The sequence below is a fragment of the Lithobates pipiens genome, unplaced genomic scaffold (assembly GCF_037356315.1).
Source record: "Lithobates pipiens isolate NorthernLeopardFrog02 unplaced genomic scaffold, aLitPip1_a1.2 Scaffold_3, whole genome shotgun sequence".
NCBI classification, from domain to species: domain Eukaryota; kingdom Metazoa; phylum Chordata; class Amphibia; order Anura; family Ranidae; genus Lithobates; species Lithobates pipiens.
The window spans coordinates 227840605-227862951 of record NW_027507790.1 but is presented as its reverse complement, the minus strand read 5'-3'; the positions used below and the strand labels follow the sequence as shown (position 1 = coordinate 227862951).

The following is a 22347-nucleotide window of genomic DNA, read 5'->3' as shown; positions in this document are numbered from 1 at the left end:
CATGACAAAATGTGGAAAAATTCAAGGGGTATGAATACTTTTTCAAGGAACTGTCCATATACTAGGGCCAATTTAGTCAGGAGCCAATTATCCTTACTAGCAAGCATTTGGATTGTGGGAGGAAACCGGAGTACCTGGAAGAAAATCCACACAAGCATAGGGAGAACATACAAACTCCAGGCAGGTGGTGTCATTCCATCACTGGGTATACTTTGTGCCTTGGCGACCAGAAGGCTTACAGTGTTACTAAACCCACAACAGTACAAATCAGTCTATGCAATAAAGCACGATTGTTAAACTCACTGTGGAACCTAAGGGGTTAATCCTCCGCATTGGGTAAAAAGGCTGTTTGATCCTGTCTTCTCTGATCCTCCCCTTCCCAATCCATCTCTTGATAGTGCAAAGCCTTGGAGGCGCCTTTTTTGGCACAGCCTCCAGTTTGAAATACATCTGTCCTAATGCCTTAAAGCGGGAGTCCGCCGGGACTCCGCGTTTTTTTTTTTTTTTTTAAAAGCCAGCAGCTACAAATACTGCAGCTGCTGACTTTTAAAATAGTGACACTTACCTGTCCAGCGCGCCCGCGATGTCGGCACCCGAAGCCGATCTGTAGATCGTTTCTCGGGTGCTGCCGCCGCCATCTTGGGTATGGGAATCAGGAAATGGAGCCTTTCGGCTTCATTTCCCAGTTCCCTACTGCGCATGCGCGAATCGCGCTGCGCAATAAGGATGGTCCCCGCTGCCTCTGGGATCTGTGTGTTTCCCAGCAGGCAGCGGGGCACTTGCGGAAAGGGGCAGGCACTTGTGGAAAGGGGCAGGCACTTGCGGAAAGGGGCGTAATCTACGCCCCTTTCCGCAGAGAGCTATCCCGGAAGTGGGTGCAGAATACCTGTACTGTACAGGTATCTGCACCCCCCTCCCCCCTGAAAAATGCCAATTGTGGCGCCGGAGGGGGGGGAGGGTTCCGATGAGCGGAGGTCAACTTTAGGGTGGACCTCCGCTTTAAAGTGTGCTTTCCTACTTACCCTCTGTTTCAGTATTGCTGTCTCTGTAAGGCTCCTTGGTATTTAACACTTCAAAAAGTGTTGGCTTTGTCCCCTGCTGTGGTTCCCTCCAACCCCTACATGACAACAGGACTACAGCCCCGTACACACAGGTCGAATGTCGGGAGACATCGCCAGGTAAAAAAAAAAAAAAAAAAAAAAGCACAAACAAAACAAACACACACACACACACGGCCCATGGCCGGTCCAGCTAGCCGGTCTGACAGAAGCCGGCCGTTCGGGAGTGGAAAACCAGCAGTCATTGGCTGAGAGTGCTGATTGGAGAGTTCTGGCAGGGGGGGGGTCGTCCCCCTTTCAGAACACCAAAGCTCAGTGGGGGAGATTGCTGTACCAACATTGGATCCTTAGTACAGCAGCACTGACCAGAGCTGACAATTTTCTTTCGTTCAACCCGAGAAAAAAATAAAAATAAATGTGTACCAGGCTTCAGAGTTGACACATGGGGGTTGGATAGGGGAACAATGGTAAGTGGTGAGGAACACAAGCCTCCAACGTTCCTGAAGTGCGGAAGGATGTTTGCGAAACATTTGCAGACATAAGTCACCAGAGAGGACAGTAATGAAAGCTCTTCTATAGCAGGGACCTTTCATTGGAATTTTATTTTAACCACACGGGGTTGATTTAAATGTGGGCACCTAAAACGGTAAGCTGGGCTCACTATATACACACTCAAGGTTTATTAACCCCTTTGAAGTGTAACATCAAAAAAGGTGCACCTTACAAGGCTGCCATCCCAAACCATCTAGATATTTACAGACCTGTAACAAGACTGCAGTACGGAGCTTCAATTTTTCATATTCCATTGGCGGCATGCTTGTTCTGGGTTAGTGACTCATAATAAAAATGATAAGAAACCTTTAATAAAAGTCAGCAATGGCAACTTCCATATCTCTTTCCTCAAGGTTTTATTAAAGTTAAGTTCTTCTTTATGGATCCCCACTTTCTCCATAGTGGGCCAATAATTACCTGAGTACATCCTGAGTATGAGCCCATCCATAGGAATAAACCAGAACCTTGTTGTTACATCACAGACACATAGTGACCATCTCAGGATTGGCACTGCACCATAGGGAAAGGGGAACATAAAAAGGACAGCCTAAAGCCAGCAATACATGGATCAAATTTCAGACGGTTCAGCAGAGAATGGCCGAGAATCAATCCATGTATGGGCAGGTTAATTGCACCCAAGTCGATCAATCCTGATGGCTTTTTACATGAGATTACTGCCAGCAGCTATAGCTGCCAGCAGTAATCAATGTGTTCTGCCAGATGGGAAGTCTCCCTGCACCTCCCCCCCCCACCTACACCGGCAGAACACAATAGTGCTGTGGGAGGCATTCCCCCATCACGGACTGTTGAAAATAAACTCATCTATAAGCTGCTTAATGAAAAGTGAAGTTTCCTAACTCCAAGCATCAATCTTCTGCTAGTAGACCTTCAGGGTTAAGAGTAAGGATCTGTTAACTAGCATTTTCTGCCGAGCAGCACTAAGGTCATCGGTTCAAATCCCAACCATGGCACTACCTGCTTAGAGTTTGCATGTTCTCCCTGTGCCTGCGTGGGTTCCCTCCGTCTTCTCCGGTTCCCTCCCACACTCCAAAGACATGCTGGTAAGTTAACTGGCTCCTGTCTAAATTGGCCTTACTATGTGTATGTATAAATGTGAGTTAGAGACCTTAGATTGTAAGCTCCCTGAGGGCAGGGACGGATGTACATATACAGAATATATATTAGAATTTTCCTGGAAAATGCAAATTTTTATTTTATTACAGGTACTTCTATAGAGCTGAGAAAATTTTATAATATTTATAAGAATTCTAAATATAGAAGAACATATTGATCTGACCTCCATGACATCCTCCAGGTTCTCCTCAGCGTCGGCTTTCTCTGTCATAAGTTTGGCTGCTTTGAAATAAGTCTTCATTAGCAGATAGCCTTTCTTGGCCCCATTCCAGTGTGATCGGGGGAGTTCCACCAGGCCATACCCCATCAGCAAAACTAAGAGGAACAGACCCCATGTGTTGGCTGCCGCTATCCCAATGGTCTGCAGCTGGTACCTTAAAAAAAAAAATAAAGAACATCGGATTTAAGGTGGGATTTGTTACAAAAAAACAATGGATGGTGTGATAAAAGTACAACTTCAAGATACCAAGGAAAAATAGGAATATTTTTTTTTTTTTTTAATGATAGTACAACTATGGTCATCCTTTATAGTAGAACTAAACACAACAATTTATGTTTTCCAAAACAGTTACATTCAAGGCCTGAATAATAACTGCCACAGTTAACGTGCTTATGTTAGTTCTCAGCTGAACTGTCAAGCCATCAAATGGCTGGTGTCATAGCTGATCACATGGGCAGCACCATGCCAACTGCAAATCAAAGACTAAGATGGCAGCTTCCTTGGCTATAAAAAGGTTGGGAGGGTTTAGTTAATATATATTTTTACTTTAATGCCATCTAACCAATTTCATGAACATACACAGATTGAGCCCTGGTTCACATTGATGTGGTACAATTTGGAGTACCAGTGTGATTTTTCCGTGTGATTTGCGCTGTCCAGACCCAATTCTCACATGCTATAGAGTTTAACTGCTCTGCTCTAAACTTGCACAGGACCTTTTTTTTTTTTTTTTAACCACACCAGAATCGCACCACGTCTATGTGAACAGCCTTCATTAGGAAGAAATGCTTTTTCACTTGACATGCAAATCTATGCATTCTGGAATGCATGAGTAACCAGGACTTAAAAAGTGAAACAGGGAAAATAATGGGGAATAAAGGAATCTTATAATGTTGTCCTTCAGACCAAAACCTTTGACATTTTCATTACTTTTTACAGTTCATCCATTTACTGCAATAGCCACTAGATGTCACTAGTGCTCTCACAAATATCCATTGTAATCCATTCACCTTTTGATAAAATGTGTTAAAGCAGAACTCTAGGTAAATTGGTAAAAACAAAACAAAAAAACAGCAAGCTCTGAAGCAGTCATCGTCATCCTTGACACCCTACTAAGTGATTCACTTTTCTGGAATAAGCACGACTTTTTACATTTCATATTACAGCCATTTTAAAGTGGTTGTAAACCACTTTTTCCTACAGGTAAGCCTATAATAAGGCTTACCTGTAGCTACCAGGATATCTCCTAGACTTGCCCTGTATCTGCATGTGCCAATGTCATCAGTAAGTGTGCCATTATCTGCGCCTCCTGCGCGCATGCACGGGAGTGACGTAATCGCGGGTCCGGTCAAATCACAGCGCCGGAGCCGCAATACCCACAAGTAACTCCTGGGAGCGATGTCGCTGGCTGGTGCTGTGTACAGGCACTGCAGCGAGGGCTTCCATGTAGCTCATTATGCCTTTGTCTTGCAGGTGTTAGGGGGAAGAAAGAAAAAAAAAAGAAAAAATAAACTTTTTTTCAAAGTGGGTTTACAACCACTTTAAGGAGTGCCTCATTAGGCAATATGAAATGCATTAGCAAGTTATTTGCTGTACTCCAATATGTAATAGAGCTGCACGATTCTGGATAAAATTAGAACCACAATTTTTTTTTTTTTTTACTTAGAATAAAGATCACGATTCTCGGCGTAACATTTTTCACATTTTACAAAAAAAAAATTGTGCTAACTTTATGGTTTAGTTTCTTTAAAATTCATTGAAATGTATTTTTACCCAAAAAAATTGCGTTTGAAAGACCGTTGCGCAAATACAGTGTGACATAAAATATTGCAAAGACTATTCTATAGGGTCTCTGCTAAAAAAATATATGCAATGTTTGGGCTTTCCAAATAATTTTCTAGCAGAAAATACAGATTTTAACTTGAAAGCAACAAAATGTCAGCAAAAGGCTTTTTGACAAACCCCGGTCCGCTCTTTAGCAACCAGCTCAATGCGGTAAATTAAAGCAAAAAATAATGAGGTAATTACTGCTAAATCAAACAAATATCGCATTCAGTATTTAATGGTAAATTGAACTTTCTAAACTGATTTACGGCATGCAGTATTTTACTGAATTTTATTTGCTGTTATTTAATGCTTAGTGAATCGACCTCTATGTCTTCTAAGTGGTTAAAAGGACTCATTTGCAGACTGAAGTTCTTTGATTTCTAAAAGAACCAAATGATACATCGTTTCTTTTCATCTCTCAGTGCTGAGCAGTGTTGTGATAAAAAAAAAAAAAAAAAAAAAAAAAAAAAGCAGCCTGCAAAGTTTGACAGCTGTGAGCAGAGAACGGCTCTGCACTTGTTAACCGAATCGTGAAATTGCAGGATTAAGATCGTGGGGGGGGGGGGGGGATTTTGCGATTAATTGTGCTGCTCTATTAGATCCCCTTTTACATTGGGGCGTTTTTCAAGTGCTTTTGCGTTAAAAAAGGCGCATGTAAAGCACCTGGAAGAAGCCTCATCTGCAATCTCAATGTAAAAGCCCGAGTGCTGGCAGGGCGTCAAAAAAGCAGCTTCTTTGCAGCGCTTTGGAGCAGTGAATACAACGCTCCTAAAGCGCCCCTTCCCATTGAAATCAATGGGAAGCACCTGCAAAACGCCTGAAAAGCGCCTGCAAAGCGATTTTGGCAGCGGCGCTTTGTGGGTGCTTTTAACCCTTTATTTGGCCACTAGCAGGGGTTAAAAGCGTCCCACTAGCGCTCGAAAAACGCTGGTAAAGCGTCGCTAGTTTAAGCGGCACTTTACGAATGTTTTTCGGGCACTGGCAGTGTGAAAGGGTTCTTAAAGCACTTGGGCTTTCACATTGGGATTGCAGATGAGGCTTTTTCCAAGCTCTTTACAGGCGCTTTTTTTTTTTAACGCTAAAGCGCCTGAAAAATGCCTGAAAAACGCCCCAGTGTGAAAGGGGTCTTATGTAGCCAGTAAAGATTCACTTTTATGGATGACACCAAAAAATTACATAGAACCCCAAAACATTATATATGTTTTTTTAGCAAACACCCTGTAGAATACAATGGTGGTCGTTGCAACTTTTTATCTCGCACGGTATTTGCGCAGCAATTTTTCGAATGCTTTTTTTTGGAAAAAAAACAGTTTTGTGCTTAAAAAAAAAAAAAAAAAAAAAAAAAAAAACAGTAAAGTTAGCCCAATTTTTGCATAATGTGAAAGATGAAGTTACGCTGAGTAAATAGATACCCAACATGTCACTCTTCAAAATTGCACATGCTCGTGGAATGGCGCCAAACGTCGCTACTTAAAAATCCCCATAGGCGATTATTTAAATTTTTTTTTACTGGTTATATGTTTTGAGTTACAGAGGAGGTCTAGGGCTAGAATTATTGCTCTCGCTCTAACGTTTGCAGCGATACCTCACATGTGTGGTTTGAACACCGTTTTCATATGTGGGCGGGACTTACGTATGCGTTCGCTTCTGCATGCGAGCACATGGGGACAGGGGTGCTTTAAAAAAAATTATTTTTTTATTGTTCATTTTACTTTATTTATTTTAGTTTGACATTTTTTTCCCCAAAAATAAATTTTTTGATCACTTTTATTCCTATTACAAGGAATGTAAACATCCCTTGTAATAGGAATATGGCATGACAGGTCCTCTTTACAGTGAGATATGGGGTCAATAAGACCCCACATCTCACCTCTAAGCTGGGAAGCCTGAAAAAAAAAAAAAAAAAAAAGATTCTGGCCTTGATCGTATTGGCGAGTCGGTAGAAGCCCCGGAGGGAGGCGGGAGGGGGGGGGGGGATGTCTATGGCTGGGTATGACTGGGTATCTCAGTATGACTGGGTATCTCAGTATGACTGGGTATCTTAGAGTATTGCATTGCAGAGCATTGCAGGGTATTGGCGGGTGTTGCAGAGCATTGCAGAGTGTTGCAGGGTATTGGCGGGTGTTGCAGAGCATTGCAGAGTGTTGCAGGGTATTGACGGGTGTTGCAGAGCATTGCAGGGTGTTGCAGGGCATTGGCGGGTGTTGCAGGGCATTGGCGGGTGTTGCAGGGCATTGGCGGGTGTTGCAGGGCATTGGCGGGTGTTGCAGGGCATTGCAGAGTGTTGCTGCAGGGTATAGCAGAGTATTGCAGCAGAGTAATGCAGCAGAGTAATGGCAGGGTATGATGGGTTTAATTTTCGGTGAGCAGCGATGTGGGCACTGCAGATGCAGCCCACAGCGCTGCTGACACCAATCTCTTCCCCCTCCGCTGTACCGATCGGTACAGAGAGGGGGAGGGAGGAACCGGCGTCATAACATGAGGCCGGTTTGTTTACAAGTGATCACTCCGTCATTTGACGGAGCGATCACGTGGTAAACGGCTGTGATGAGCGGCCTTTACCGTGATCCGTGATCCGCTGGGTCCTGTTCACCCGGCGGTCACGGATGCTCTCGAGTGCGAGCCCCAGGGGGCGCGCGAGAGCGGAATTCTGGGAGGACGTCATATGACAGCATCCCAGAGTTAAACAACCGCCCTGTAGCCGTCATTCGGCTATGGGCCAGTTGTTAAGTGGTTAAAAAGATAAAAATGAAAAAAAAAAAAAAAAAATCACATATACATAAGTATTCACAGCCTTTGCCATGACACTCAAAATTGAGCTCAGGTGCATCCTGTTTCCACTGATCAGCCTTGAGATGTTTCTACAACTTGGAGTCCACCTGTGGTAAATTCAGTTGATTGCACATGATTTGGAAAGGCACACACCTGTCTATATAAGGTCCCACAGTTAACAGTGCATGTCAGAGCACAAACCAAGCCATGAAATCCAAGGAATTGTCTGTAGACCTCTGAGACAGGATTGTATGGAGGCACAGATCTGGGGAAGGGTACAGAAAATTTCTGCAGCATTGAAAGTCCCAATGAGCAAATTGGCTCCATCATCCATAAACGGAAGAAGTTTGAAACCACCTGGACTCTTCCTAAAGTGGGCCACTCGGCCAAACTGACCAATCAGGGGAGAAGGAACTTAGGAAGGTGACCAAGAACCCGATGGTCACTCTGATAGAGCTCCAGCACTTCTCTATGGAGAGAGGAGAACAACAATCTCTGCAGCACTCCGCCAATCAGGCCTGTATGGTAGAGTGGCCAAACGGAAGCCACTCCTCAGTAAAAGGCACATGACAGCACGCTTGGAGTTTGCCAAAAGGCACCTGAAGGACTCCCAGACTGAACTCTTTGGCTTGAATGTCAAGTGTCATGTCTGAATAAACCAGGCACTGCTCATCACCTGGCTAATACCATCCCTACAGTGAAGCATGGTGGTGGCAGCATCATGCTGTGAGGATGTTTTTCAGTGGCAGGAACTAGGAGACTAGTCAGGATCAAGAGAAAGATGAATGCAGCAATGTACAAAGACACACTTGATAAAAACCAGAGCAATCTGGACTTCAGACTGGGGTGAAGGTTCATCTTCCAACAGGAAAATGACCCTCAGCACACAGCCAAGATAACAAAAGAGTGGCTAGGGGACAACTCTGAATGTCTTGAGTGGCCCAGCCAGAGCCCAGACTTGAACCCGATTGAACATCTCTGGAGAGATCTGAAAATGGCTGTGCACCGACACTCTCCATCCAACCTGATGACGCTAGAGAGGTCCTGCAAAGAAGAATGGAAGAAATTGCCCAAAAATAGGTGTGCCAAGCTTGTAGCATCATACTCAAAAAAAACTTGAGGCTGTAATTGGTGCCAAAGGTGCTTCAACAAAAGTATTGAGCAAAGACTGAATACTTATGTACCTTTTTTCGGTTTTTATTTTTAATAAATTTGTAAAGATTTCAAACAAACTTCTCTTTCACATTGTCATTATGGGGTATTGTTTGTAGAATTTTGAGGAAAATAATGAAGTTTATCGATTTTGGAATAAGGCTTTAACATAACAAAATGTGGAAAAAGTGAAGCTCTGTGAATACTTTCCAAATGCACTGTAGCTGCTGCCTTTTAGTTTTGGATAGGGAGGTGAAGTTGCACAGTTCTGCCATATTACCCAACCAGGTACATGACAGTCCTGTATCCTAGTTCTGCTGCGCAGCTACCAGATTCACCTTAAGCCTCATACACATGATCGGACTTTGTACAAACTTTCCCGTGGATTTTTGTACAAAGGGTGTCGGCTGAGAACTTGTATTGCATACACACGGTAGGACTTTTTCAGCCAACTTTCGCCAAATCCCATGGTTGTTCTGCTCTTTACCACCACCTTTGGTCAACTTCTGTATTGTTGTCTGATCTTTTGCATTGGTTCTAAGCATGCGTGTTTGTACTTTGTACAAACGTCCTATGGTTTCCTGTACACACGATCAGACTTTGCTCCATCGGACTTTTGTTGCCAGATGAAAACCGAAAAAGTTTGTCCGATGGAGCGTACACACGGTCGGATGTTGCTCCAAAACAGCTAATTTGCATGTTTGTTGTCAAAAAGTCAGATCGTGTGTACGGGCCTTTAGTGTCTCCACCCTCTGGACCATGGACCAGCATTATCACCTCTGTCCAGTGATCAGGCCACATATCACAAATCTGGAGGAAGAAACAAGGTCAATACTAGAATACATGGGGGGGAAAAAAAAAAAAACGTATATTACATACACTTACCATTCAAGTTGCAGTTTAGGGCTCACGGCGACATATATTAACAGGGCACCAAAGATTAACAGGTATGTACCATAGTAAATAGCATTTTCTATCAAAGCGGTTTTAATCTTCCCTGTAATAGAAAATCCACCAGAGCGAGCGTAGGACTGCATGAAAGGCAGCAGAATCCTATTAAAAAATAAAAATAAAAAATTCAAACATCGATCATTACATTAAGAAAATAGATTTCTTGTTAGTGCAGATTAAAAGCAAAGTTCTATTATGTGTATGCGGTATTTTGTCTTTATTGCTTTTAGGGCTTGTTCACACCCCAAAAACGCACTCCAGATCTGTTCCGGATGCATTTTTGCATGCGTTTCTAGTGCATTTTTGTTGCGTTACTGGTTGCGTTCCAGATTCTTTTTTCTTTTCTATTTTTTTTTTCACTGTACAGGGGTCCGGTGCCTTTTTGATGCATTTTTGATGCGTTCCAGTGCATTTTTGATGTGTTCCAATGCATTTTTGATGCAATTTTCCTGCACTGGACTAGAACGTAGTAAAATGCATCAAAAATGCACCAGAAGGCACTGGAACGCATCAAAAATTTTCTACTTTTTTCTGGAACTGGAAAGCCCTGAAACTAATTGGACTGGTGTGAACTATACCATTGGAAAGCATATAACCGACTTTCCATGCATTTTTTTTAATGCAGAACATGGCCCTACATGCTGCCACGTTCCAGTATTGATCCATTACTACAATGGGCAGCCTCACTGATCAAGAGGAGGGACTAGTTGAATGGAAGCAGTTACTTTCGTAAACAAATCTTTCCAGGCTTTGGGACTGCCAGGACATGCTACACAGTATGTAAGCATATCTGAATGAAAATGTAGATTAAAGCAGCGTTCATACTCTTTAAGAGTTTAATTTTTTTTTTTTTAAATGCAGACCTTTTCGTCCTGGGGGGCAAAAATGGGTCAAATGTTTATGCATATGGAAAAAGAGTGATTTAGGAAAATACTGCATTATGGCCACTAGATGGAAGTGATGATGTCAAGAAATGAATACTTATTTACTAAGATTGTCAGTTATATCTAGTGGCCATAATGCAGCGTTTTGCTGAACCACTCAATTTTGAATGAATCTAGAACATTCAAAATTTAGAGAAAATAAGCAAAACGTAGAATAAATTGATTCTGCCCCTATTAGTACAGAACAGATGTGCATGATGTTTCACAGGATGAACGGCTCTGCAATTTTTTTTATTTTTATTTTTTAACAAATACATCCTTATTTGTTTCAAAAGTGTGAGTGGCTTGGTTTCAAAAGTGTGACAAACTTGGTTAGAGCTCAACCCATCCCACAATCTACAAAAATTATATAAATCTTTATACATTATATGAGTAGAACGTGGGTTGGTTTGTTGAGCTCTAACCAGTTTTTGTTTTTTTTTGCAGTTGGGTGTCTTATTGTTTTTTTCCCGGGAGAGCCTTCCCCCTCTAAAACAAGTTGGTTGTGGGGCCTAGAGACAAGTGTGTGATGGTGTATTCTTTGTAATCACAAATGCAGAAAGATGATTGGGAGTGTTTCATGCTTGCTGAAGCGGGCCATGTTAGAGTACCTGCGGTAAGGAATAAAAGGTGGGACCCCCTGCATGCAAGTGAAAAGTCCCCAACATCATACTAAAAATGAAAAGCATTGTCAACAATGACCAGCAGGGGGCACCCTACACATTTTTGGTGACACTTACCAAGTGAGAAACTGTGATGTCCAGTAGACCACACGCCAGAAGATCGGCATGATTCCTTTGGGGATATAACTCCATGGCTTGTAGCACACTTGAGGTGGGCTGTCAAAAACACAAGAGAAACCATCAAGTAGGTATATACTAGTTGTAGGTGACCACAGACTGCTGGTAAAGCCCCGTACACACTATCAGATTGTCTGCTGAGTTTTTCCGTCAGATTTACCAAAACCATGTAGTGCAAGGGCCTGCCTGATTGCATACACATTGAAACTCCTAAGGTTTGTCCTCATATTATATGGTTTTGGTAAATCTGAAGGAAAAAACTCAGCAGACAATCTGATAGTGTGAATGGGGCTTAAGAGTTTCACCCTTCCACCATGGAGGAAGGGGGCTCAGCCTTTTCCATAAATCTGTTGACATTTAGAAGACGTAAAAATGTTCATTCCCCTATGTAGAAAGGAACAACAACAACAGGCATCGATTTTGCACAGAAATCTCCCAAATTTATTGGCATATATCTGCTCAGCCAAAGAAGGTTCCGGAGCACCGAGTCTCCAGGTTCTCACCATCTATTGAACCCCAGACATCCAATGGAACGCCTCAATTTACAATCAACTCTTTCTTGTCATTCGCAACAACCCATATGAATAAGCAATTACCAGTGTTGGTAAGTAAGAATATTCCAAATATTCAATAGGTTATTCACACCGCATGTGACCATCACCAGAGAGAGTCAAAACGCCCGCGCTTCCGGAACCTTGTGTGTCGCGATGACGTCAGCACGTCATCCGCCCAACTAGTTTCTTCATAAATTGACGTCATCCTGGGGCACACGTCCATGTGCCCCAGGACGAAGTCAACCTGTGACTAAACGAGTCGGGGTCAACGACGTGCTGACGTTATCGCGACACACAAGGTCCCGGAAGCACGGGCGTTTCAATTCTAATACCGGCTGGTATATTACTCTTTTAAATGGAGATGTTCTCCTCTTTTTTTTTTTTTTTGTAAAACAAATGTATTACTCTGAATAAAAAAGCGTTGTATCTTATGCTATGTGAATCATCTTCCTTTTTTCTGAGTGGAGATGATGGAGATGATAGAGATGATAGAGATGATATTGTTATAATTAGTACGTCATGTTAAACGTTATGCGTGACTCTGCTCTTGGTTATACAGATTTTTTTTGGTGATATCGCACATAAGACGTGCTGCTTTTTCTGAATCATCATTTACAGTGTTCATAATAAGCGCGGTTTCTCTCGCCCTATATATCTGTACAGCCCTGAACAGCTGTATCGAGTTTGGGTGGTTGACCAGGGGGACAGTAAAACTGTGGCTGGCACAGCTGCTTGTTTTAGCTACCCCCCTCCTAATTTGTCCATCTGACAGAGCACTGAAATAAATAAATCAAACAGCAAAAGTAACCTGCAGTAGTAGGACAGAATCCGGCTTTTCACTTTTAAAGCCCAACCTTGGGACAAATCATAGCCTTGCACTTAATAGGAGGACACCGAGGGACGGCCCGCTTCCCAAGAACTAAATAAGCCATTAACTCTTGCAGTGCAGCCCCAAGACATGGTAGAGTTATCAAGCTAATTGGAATTGGGCTTTAAACGTTAAGTTTATGGACTGAGTAGACAAATGCTAATACATGACCAACCATTTGGAATTTAATTTTGATCTCCATTGAAAAACAAAATGTCTTGGACAAGTTTCACAAGGATGTTTCATTACACAGCCCAAAAAAAAAAGTCACAAAACTTGTGAAACCTGTCAGATGGCTGTACCGTCTTCTGAACCTTCATTACTCTGGGAACATGGAAGGGACATTAGATGATCTGGCCCTGTGATAAATGATGAGATGGGAAACTTTTAAAGAGTCGCATTACAATAAGAGAGAGATCCTCTCCTTCTCCATTAACAGAGAGGAGGGATTCAGCAATCTTCAGAGATGGCTGGGAACAAGGTAACTGATAACAGTGAAGCCCAGAGAGGACAGAATATGTTTAATCTTAAACGACTGAAAGAATCGGTTATATCTGTTCAATATTTAACAGAACAAAGTGGACCAAAAAAGAGGATGTTTGGCATTAGGGCTTACACAAACTTTAACTTCAGTAGAAAGTTAGTTTGCAACTGTTGACATGCCATAAGTAGAAATGAATGGAGACGTACGCATGGGGTGTGTCGGGAAGGTTTAGGCCTTGTTCACACGTGCGCACAATGTACACCCAATGCAAGGACCACGTTAGCCCCCATAGGTGTTCTGTGTATCCCAATGCAGGCAGTTCCATCCATGTCCACTGAGAGTCCTCTTAAATTTGACAGCCTTGCAGCCGCTGCGTCCCAGGTGACATGAATAGGACTGCCCACATGGGGACAAACGAACCACTGTGAATCCTGTGTGGGCAGACATGGGTGTACGCAGAGCTATGTCCATAAATGAGGCCTAAGAGGAAAAGGCTGTGTGATGTCAGAAGGCTGCGCAATGAGAGATCAGAGCTGATCTTAAGGCTACTTTCACACTGAGGTGTATTCCGGCGCTTTAGCGCTAAATAAAGCACCTGTAAAGCGCATGAAAACTGCCTCACCCGCAGCCCCAGTGTGAAAACCCGTGTGCCTTCACACTGGGGCGGTGCGCTTACGGTACAGGGGAAAAAAAAAAAGTCCTGCAAGCAGCATCTTTGGGACGGTGTGGAAGCGGTGTATTTAGCGCTCCTAAACCGCCCCCCGTCATTGAAATAAATGGCCAGCACTGCCGAATCGCCTGCAAATCACTTTGGCAGTAGCGCTTTGCGGGAGCTTTTAACCCTTTTTTGGCTGCCAGTGGGGGTTAAAAGAGCCCTGCAAGGGGCCAAAAAGCCATTAAAACTAGCGGCGCTTTACTGCTGACACCCTCACCGCCCAAGTGTGAAAGTGCCCTTGTAGACAAGTAAATTATATTCATCAATTTCAAGTTCTCTCAAGAATGAAAGTAGCTCTGGACACTGACAGCCAAACAATAAACAATGGAATCTGGCTGTCGTCTGCACAATGACAGACAGTTCTTATCTTAGACACATTGATAAATGAAGCCCATTGTGTGCATGACAAAATAAACAAAATCTACCTAATCATGCCCAACGAAGAACACATTCAGAATGTGAGCACACCCTTCCGTGTGTAATGAGGAGTGTATTATGCAGACCGCTATTTAAAAAATAAAAATAAAAACACCCCTGTGATGTGTGCCCACACTTAAGCCAGCCATAGACAACAGAAGCCAGACAAAATTTAAATCGGTCTATGGTCAGGCTGGTTGTATTGAAGTCGATCCATTGATCAAATTTAGTACAACCAGCCTGTCCCTTTTTTTTGGCCCATCACTGTCGGTGGCTATAGCAGTCAGCGGTGATCTTTGTATTCTGCTGGTGGAGAAGGCTTCCTGCGCTCCCCGCCGGTAGAGCACAATACGGTGGGATTCACAGTCAGTGTTGATGGGGGAATCAATTTTCTTTGCTTCAATCGTGCATAAAGCACGGCTTGCCTTAAGGGAGGGGTCTCAGTCTGGCGGCCCTCCAGCTTTTGTGAAACTACAAGCCCCAAGAGGCATTGCAAGGCTTAAAGTTACAAGCATGACTCCTTCAGGCAGAGGCACAATGGGACTTGTAGTTCTGCAACTGCTGGAGGGCCATGAGTTTAAGACCCCTGCCTTAAGGCTACCACCTGTGGGCCTAATGAGACAAAATCAATCGATTTCCCCATCCAGGCTTAGGGCAGCCATGCATGGATCAAAACCGTCATATTCAGAAGGGACTGGCTGAATTTCTATCCATGTATGGGCAGGCTGATTGTGCAGAAATCGATCTACTGACTCACTTCTTCACAACCAACCTGTCGGAGATTTCCCAAACGATTAGTGCGTTCCGACAGCTGGAAAGACTCACTGCTGTCAGATTACAATAGCACAGTAGGAGCAATCCCCCCCATCCACCTTGAATGTGTGGATGGGGAAATTGGGTCATTTATTTTTATTTTTTTCTTTCAATCAACTGGCTGGTTAAAAAAAAAAAAAGAAAAACCAAAATAAAAAAAAGATTTATTGTATTGCCAGACTTAAGTGTGGTACAAAACTATAAGAAAATAGAGCGAATGATCAGCTGGTCTGCCTCGTTTCACAGCAAGTCAGAACCAAGGAAGGAAATAATGTATGAAAATTCTCGTGCGGCAAAGGCTTTTTCTTTGTTGTTTATTATTTCTGATCATCTGCAGTCTTTAGTTTTTTTTTTTGTATTTGTTAGGAAGGTTGGAATCAGCTGTCAGAAGCTGTCTACACACTATTAGAAAATCGTCTATCGTTCCTCGGTGCGCCCGATTTTCTTATAACGTGTACAAATCTTTACAGCGTGCGTGGAAGAATCCACACTGCCAGCTGTTATATTTAGCATCTGCAGCACCCACGGTGCCTGAATACCTGAACAGTGACTGCATTGGATAGGATGTGTTCCCTGCTCAGCCATATATTTTCAACCTGGCTCAGTCCTTTTAAAAACCAAAGTTGTCAAGTTGGGTGGTGCAGAACCACTCACAGCACAAACTGCAGCTTATTCAGCAGGAATCAACCGAAATACAAGCTGTGTATAGGGGCCTTTACTGTCCCCCGCTCTCATCCACATCACCAGTTGCCACCAGTTTTAAAGATAATCTTTCCCTAAAAGTACCATTTGATTTTGGAATGAATGAACCTTAGAAATCTGATAAAAATGCATCTGTAAATGCAGTTGAAAACCAACCTCGATTTGACCCCATAAGGCCCCTTTCCCACGGGCGGCTGTTCTGCCGCTGTTAAAAGCATGTTTTGTTATTTTGAAATGCAGAAAATCCTGGCACAGCATTCACTTGCAGTTGTACATTGCGATTAGCTGCATTCACATGCGGCTGCTTTGGAACATTTTTGCCATTTCTGATGTTTTTCTTTCCTTGTTGCCGCTGCCATCTGCAGGTGAAATCGTACACTGCGATTACCTGCAATAAATTGTATCTGGACGCAGTCAACTTGATTTTTTCTATCTGCACAAAACCGCATGTAATGAAACTGTCGCTAAACGCAGTGTGTGAAAGGGGCCATAGGAAAGCATTGTGCGAGTTTAGCTGCAGTAAATAACTTCATCTGTCCGCAGCTAAAAGCTGAATTCCATACACCTGTGTGAAAGGGGGCCTTAAAAAAAAAATCAAAGAGATGTTCTTAAAACAAATTCTCTAATTTAATTCTTCTAATGTATGGTCAGCTTTACTGGACAATGTATGAAGAATTCCAAATTTAATTTCCCTCTGTGTCTGATACTCTCCTTTGTTTGTAAACAATAGGGAACAAACTCCCTCCCTTATCTTTTCCTGCTGTACATATTCCCTTCTTATGATAATTTGATCTAACAAAACAGAGAAACTGACCATAGTGATTTCAATGATGCCGGTTTTTGATAAGGTGGAATTGTTCTTTACCTACCCTGGTGCACGTCTCTTGGCCCAGCTTTAAATTAGATGGAGAAAGACTTAAGCCGACCATACATGAATCGAAATTTAGCTGGGTCAGCAGGGACCAGACAAACTTTGATCCATTCATTGGCTAGCTCATTGTACACAAAAAAGTAAAATCGATCAACTTGTGTACCACCAGCCTAATCGGGTTTCTCCCAAGGATCAATGCCCCTGGCTATAGCCGGCAACACTGGTCATTGTATTCTGATGGTGGGGAAGGCCCCCCTGCTGTCAGAATACAATGCCACAGTGGAAAGGATTCCCCCATCCACCACAAATGTGTGTATGGGGAAAATAGGATCTTTTATTTATTTTATTTTTTTCATTCAACTCGTTGAACAAAACAAAAAAAATAAAAATAAATAAATGGTCTTATTTTCCTTGCATGTGATTGGGTATTGTTTGCAAAGTGAAGCTTCACCTCATTTACTAAGCTCTGGAGCAACTACACTTGCAGAATGCACAGTATACTTGCCTTTAGTAAATCAACCCCATAGTGCCTGTAAACGCACTGTCATTGGAGCAATTGCCAGTCTATCGGCACAAAAAAAAAAAAATGAAACATGCTGGTTCCAAGGTGGTTAAACGCAGACATCATCAGTAACATATGCGAATTATGAGACTGTATGATGGTGGCGATTACACAAAGATGATCCGTACCTCGTTGGATTGGCAATAACCAGCTCTGAGCTTGTAGTGTTGGTCACGGCTGCTTTTGTAGTGGTGGTAAGTAGACTCACATTGATGGGGGCAGGAGTGACGGCATTTTTGGCGATGCATCGATTATATATTGTCTGAAAAAAAAAAATTACATTATTTATTAAAAGTTAAATGCAAAGAAAATGTATTTTCACCAGTGAACATTTTTAATTATTACTATATCACACACTTGTCAAATTATATCTAGTTGTAATTTGACATTTGTATAAGCTTGTTGCTCTATATTTCCATACATGTATTATATATACACAGTATCTCACAAAACCCTGTCACATTTTTATAAATATTTTATTCTATCTTTTCATGTGACAACACTGAAGAAATGACACTTTGCTACAAAGTAGTGAGTGTACAGCTTGTATAACAGTGTAAATTTGCTGTCCCCTCAAAATAACTCCACACACAGCCATTAAAGAGGAAGTAAGCCCTGATGGGTTTACTTCCTCTTTTTTTCCCTGCAAAGGTAAAGCATAATGGACTACTATGCATTGCATAGTAGCTCATTATGTGTCACTTACCTGACACAGGAGCCAGCGAAGTCGCCGCTGTCCCCTGTAGTCCGCCGCATCCATGTTGCTGGTGGCGTCTCGCAGCTCCGACGAATCACAGCGGCGCAGCCGCGATGACGTCACTCCCGCGCATGCGCACGGGAGTCGCGCCTCGCAGCTCCGCCGCTGCCATACGGCGAAGCCGCGATGACGTCACTCCCGCACATGCGCACGGGAGTCGACAAATTAGGCAAATCCATTCTTGGATTTGCCGCATTTAGTGCGCCTGCGCGCCGTTGTCTACGGCGCATGCGCCGTAGACAGCGGTGCCCATTTTCGGGCAAATATCTCCTAAACCATATAGGTTTAGGAGATATTGCTTGGACCTACAGGTAAGCCTTAATCTAGGCTTACCTATAGGTCCAAGTTGTTTGGAAGGGTTTACTTCCTCTTTAATGTCTAAACAGCTGGCAATAAAAGTGAGTACACCCCTAAGTGAAAATGCCCAAATTGGGCCCAATTAGTCAATTTCTCTCCCCGATGTCATGTGACTCGTTAGTGTTACAAGGCCTCAGGTGTGAATGGGGAGCAGGTGTGTTAAATTCGGTGTTATCGCTCGCACTCTCTCATACTGGTCACTTGAAGTTCAACATGGCACCTCATGGCAAAGAAATCTCTGAGGATCTGAAAAAAAATAATTGTTGCTCTACATAAAGATGGTCTAGGCTATAAGAAGCTTGCCAAGACCCTGAAATTGAGCTGCAGCACAGTGACCATGACCATACAGCGGTTTAACAGGACAGGTTACACTCAGAACAGGCCTCGTCATGGTCGACCAAAGCAGTTGAGGGCACGTGCTCAGCATCATATCCAGAGGTTGTCTTTGAGAAATAGACATATGAGTGCTGCCAGCATTGCTGCAGAGGTTGAAGGGGTGGGGGGTCAGCCTGTCAGTGCTCAGACCATACACCGCACACTGCATCAAATTGGTCTGCATGGCTGTCATCCCAGAAGGAAGCCTCTTCTAAAATATGATGCATAAGAAAGCCCACAAACAGTTTGCTGAAGACAAGCAGACTAACAGCATGGATTACTGGAACCATGTCCTGGAGTCTGATGAGACAGAGATAAACTTCTTTGGTTCAGAAGGTGTCAATTGTGTGTGGCGGCAACCAGGTGAGGAGTACAAAGACAAGTGTGTCTTGTCTACAGTCAAGCATGGTAGTGGGAGTGTCATGGTCTGGGGTTGTATGAGTGCTACCGGCATTGGAGAGCTACAGTTTATTGAGGAAACCATGAATGCCAACATGTACTGTGACATACTGAAGCAGAGCATGATCCCCTTCCTTCAGAGACTGGGCCGCAGGGCAGTATTCCAACATAACAACCCCAAACACACCTCCAAGATGACCACTGCCTTGCTAAAGAAGCTGAGGGTAAAGGTGATGGACTGGCCAAGCATGTCTCCAGACCTAAACTCTATTGAGCATCTGTGGGGCATCCTCAATTGGAAGGTGGAGGAGGGCAAGGTCTCTAACATCCACCAGCTCTGTGATGTCATCATGGAGGAGTGGAAGAGGACTCCAGTGGCAACCTGTGAAGCTCTGGTGAACTCCATGCCCAAGAGGGTTAAGGCAGTGCTGGAAAATAATGGTGGCCACAGAAAATATTGACACTTTGGGCCCAATTTGGACATTTTCACTTAGGGGTGTTCTCACTTTTGCTGGCAGCGGCTTTGACATTAATGGCTGTGTGTTAAATTGTTTTGAGGGGACAGCAAATTTACACTGTTATACAAGCTGTACACTCACTACTTTACATTGTAGTAAAGTGTTATTTCTTCAGTGTTGTCACATGAAAAAGATATAATAAAATATTTACAAAAATGTGAGGGGTGTACTCACTTTTGAGAGATACTGTACATTTGCAAAATTTCCCTTCTGGGGGTTGTTTACAGAGTAGTACAGTCGACAGCAACGTTGAAAGAATGTGTTACTTCAACGTTTCATATACCATTTACTTGTATGAAAAAAAAAATCTTGTGTTTTCTTGGTTCCTTTGTGTGAAATCCCTGATGTTCCTGCCAGTCCCTCTGCTTTTATATTAAAAATTTACCACACTAGGCATGAGAGAACAGCATGGTCAGTGTTCTGGCTGTGCTGAGAACTCAGACAGTTCTCTGATGATCAGACTTCTGCCGACAAGCCCCTCCTCTCTCACAGTTATTCACTAGGAAAATCAGTGTACTACTGTGTTTCCTCCCTGAGATCCATATGCAGCTAACAGAGGGTATGTGATCACGTATAAAAAAAAAAAAAAAAAAGGAAAAAAACTCTTTGGAACAACTGACTGCGGTAGGTGATTTCATACAAAGATATTCAACCGCAGCTAAAATCGTGACCTTTGGATATCCTGGATCCTGAAATTCCTACAGATATGTAGGCATACAGTACAGGCAAATGACCCTCTGCCCTGCCCATTAAAACCTTCCTTATTAAAGCTTATTGAAAATAGTGTTGCACTATTACCGGTACTGAAACCAAACATTCAGGATGCACTTGACTGAAAACCAAAATGGACAGGTTTAAAAAAATAATAATAATATATATATTTTTCTTATATATCATTTTGTTATATTACATTTTTTAATTAACTACTTGCTGACTAGGCACTTTTTTCCCCTTCCTGCCCAGGCCAATTTTCCGCTTTCAGCGCTGTTGCACTTTGAATGACAATTGTGCAGTCCTGCAATACTGTACCCAAACATAGATTTTATATATTCTTTGAAGACAGATAGAGCTTTCTTTTGGTGGTATTTAATCACCACCGGGTTTTTGATTTTTTTTTTGCAAAAATTTGGTAAAAAAAGTAATTTTTTTTCTCCTTCACTGATAGGCGCTCATGAGGCAGCAGTGACGGGCAGCACTGATGAGCACTGTTGGGCCTGCACTGATAATCAAGGCACTAAATCAGTGCCTTATCTCTGCATTTCTCGCCTATGAGGAAATGAAGCTGACGGGCTCTCCTTTCCTCACACGCTGTCAGTGTGAGGAAAGGAATGCCGATAACCAGCATTTCCTTGTTTACATGTGATCAGCTGTGATTGAACACAACTGATCACATGGGTAAAGAGCCTCGTCATTGGCTCATTACGGAGATCAGTGATGCAAAGTTTCCCAGAGCGTGCCCCGCAGCAAGGGTGGAACATCATCATATGATGTCGTCCCAGAACAATAGAGCCGCTGCCCGCCCATCATTTGTCAATACGGTGGGTGGGCAGGAGGTGGTTAATATCATGAATTTAAAAGAACATGAAATTATTTTCAGCCATCCCCATCTATTTTCAGCCAATAATTTTTGGCGGACGATGTATCGGTGCATTCTTATTTAAAAAGAGTAATGTTAAAAGCACAAGAGATGGACAAAACAGAAGATCACATCCAGTTTATAGTCCTAATAAAGGAACAAACCTTCTCAAACATTGCAGTCTTTGCCAAAACATGTAGGTTTGAAAACTCAAATAATATAAAACTCCTGTTTAGAAGACAGTTTACGGATGATGGTTCCCATGTAAAATGCTTCTTCCTACAAGAAGGTATTGGTGGGATCCTGGACCCACGCACATCCAGACCTTCATACCTACAAATTCCACATGCGTCTTGCCCTTTTTTTTATTGCACTTACCGTACTGACATCCAGCGGTATGATAAAGACGATTATAAAGCACAACCACCAGGCGAGCAGCGTAGCCACCAAGACGAGTCTGTGCTGCTTCTTGAAGTCTCCAAATCGGTGGAGGAGGAAGAGGGCGAGAAAAAACACAAATACAATCTCTATTCCGAGGGCAGCTACGCTCATTGTTACCAATCTTCTTTATCCTCTGGGGATACCCAAATACAAAGCTGGATCAATGCTGCAAGACATCAAGGTTACAGGACTGTTTATGTCAACTAAAAATGTAAAATGGTAATTTCATAACAAACAAACAAAATACAACAGAAGAACAGTCCTGTGGCGTAACAATTGCGCAACCACTGGCCACACTTGGGTTTAATAGAGGGCATCTCTGGAAGGAGCATAAAAGGTCTTCCAACTATGAAAAGATCTTCTAACATGTTTTTTCTATAGAAAAAAAAAAGGGAATAAATGTCCTCCACATCTCATATGACTATAAGTCCGAACACTAAAATCCCTGCATCTACAGACATCCTACCATCTATCACTAACCTATCTAGCCCTGTAAAGAAGAAAAATCGCTATACATACCTTTTTCTGAAGCGGTTTCAGACTCCAGCG

At 42.8% G+C, this 22347-nt stretch overlaps 1 protein-coding gene across 2 annotated transcripts in view; it reads right to left on the bottom strand.

The window, feature by feature from the left end:
- The window catches only part of LMBRD2 (LMBR1 domain containing 2), a 59730-nt gene that overhangs the window by 27722 nt on the left and 9661 nt on the right, over window positions 1–22347 (bottom strand). For both annotated transcript variants that reach the window (XM_077462858.1, XM_077462859.1), the window contains exons 3-7: window positions 21736–21964; window positions 17504–17637; window positions 11330–11428; window positions 9601–9768; window positions 2908–3118 (exon numbers count right to left, since the gene is read on the bottom strand). In XM_077462858.1, coding sequence (XP_077318984.1) covers window positions 2908–3118; window positions 9601–9768; window positions 11330–11428; window positions 17504–17637; window positions 21736–21909 — 786 coding nt within the window. In that variant the 5' untranslated portion in view covers window positions 21910–21964. The remainder of the gene's footprint in view (window positions 1–2907; window positions 3119–9600; window positions 9769–11329; window positions 11429–17503; window positions 17638–21735; window positions 21965–22347) is intronic.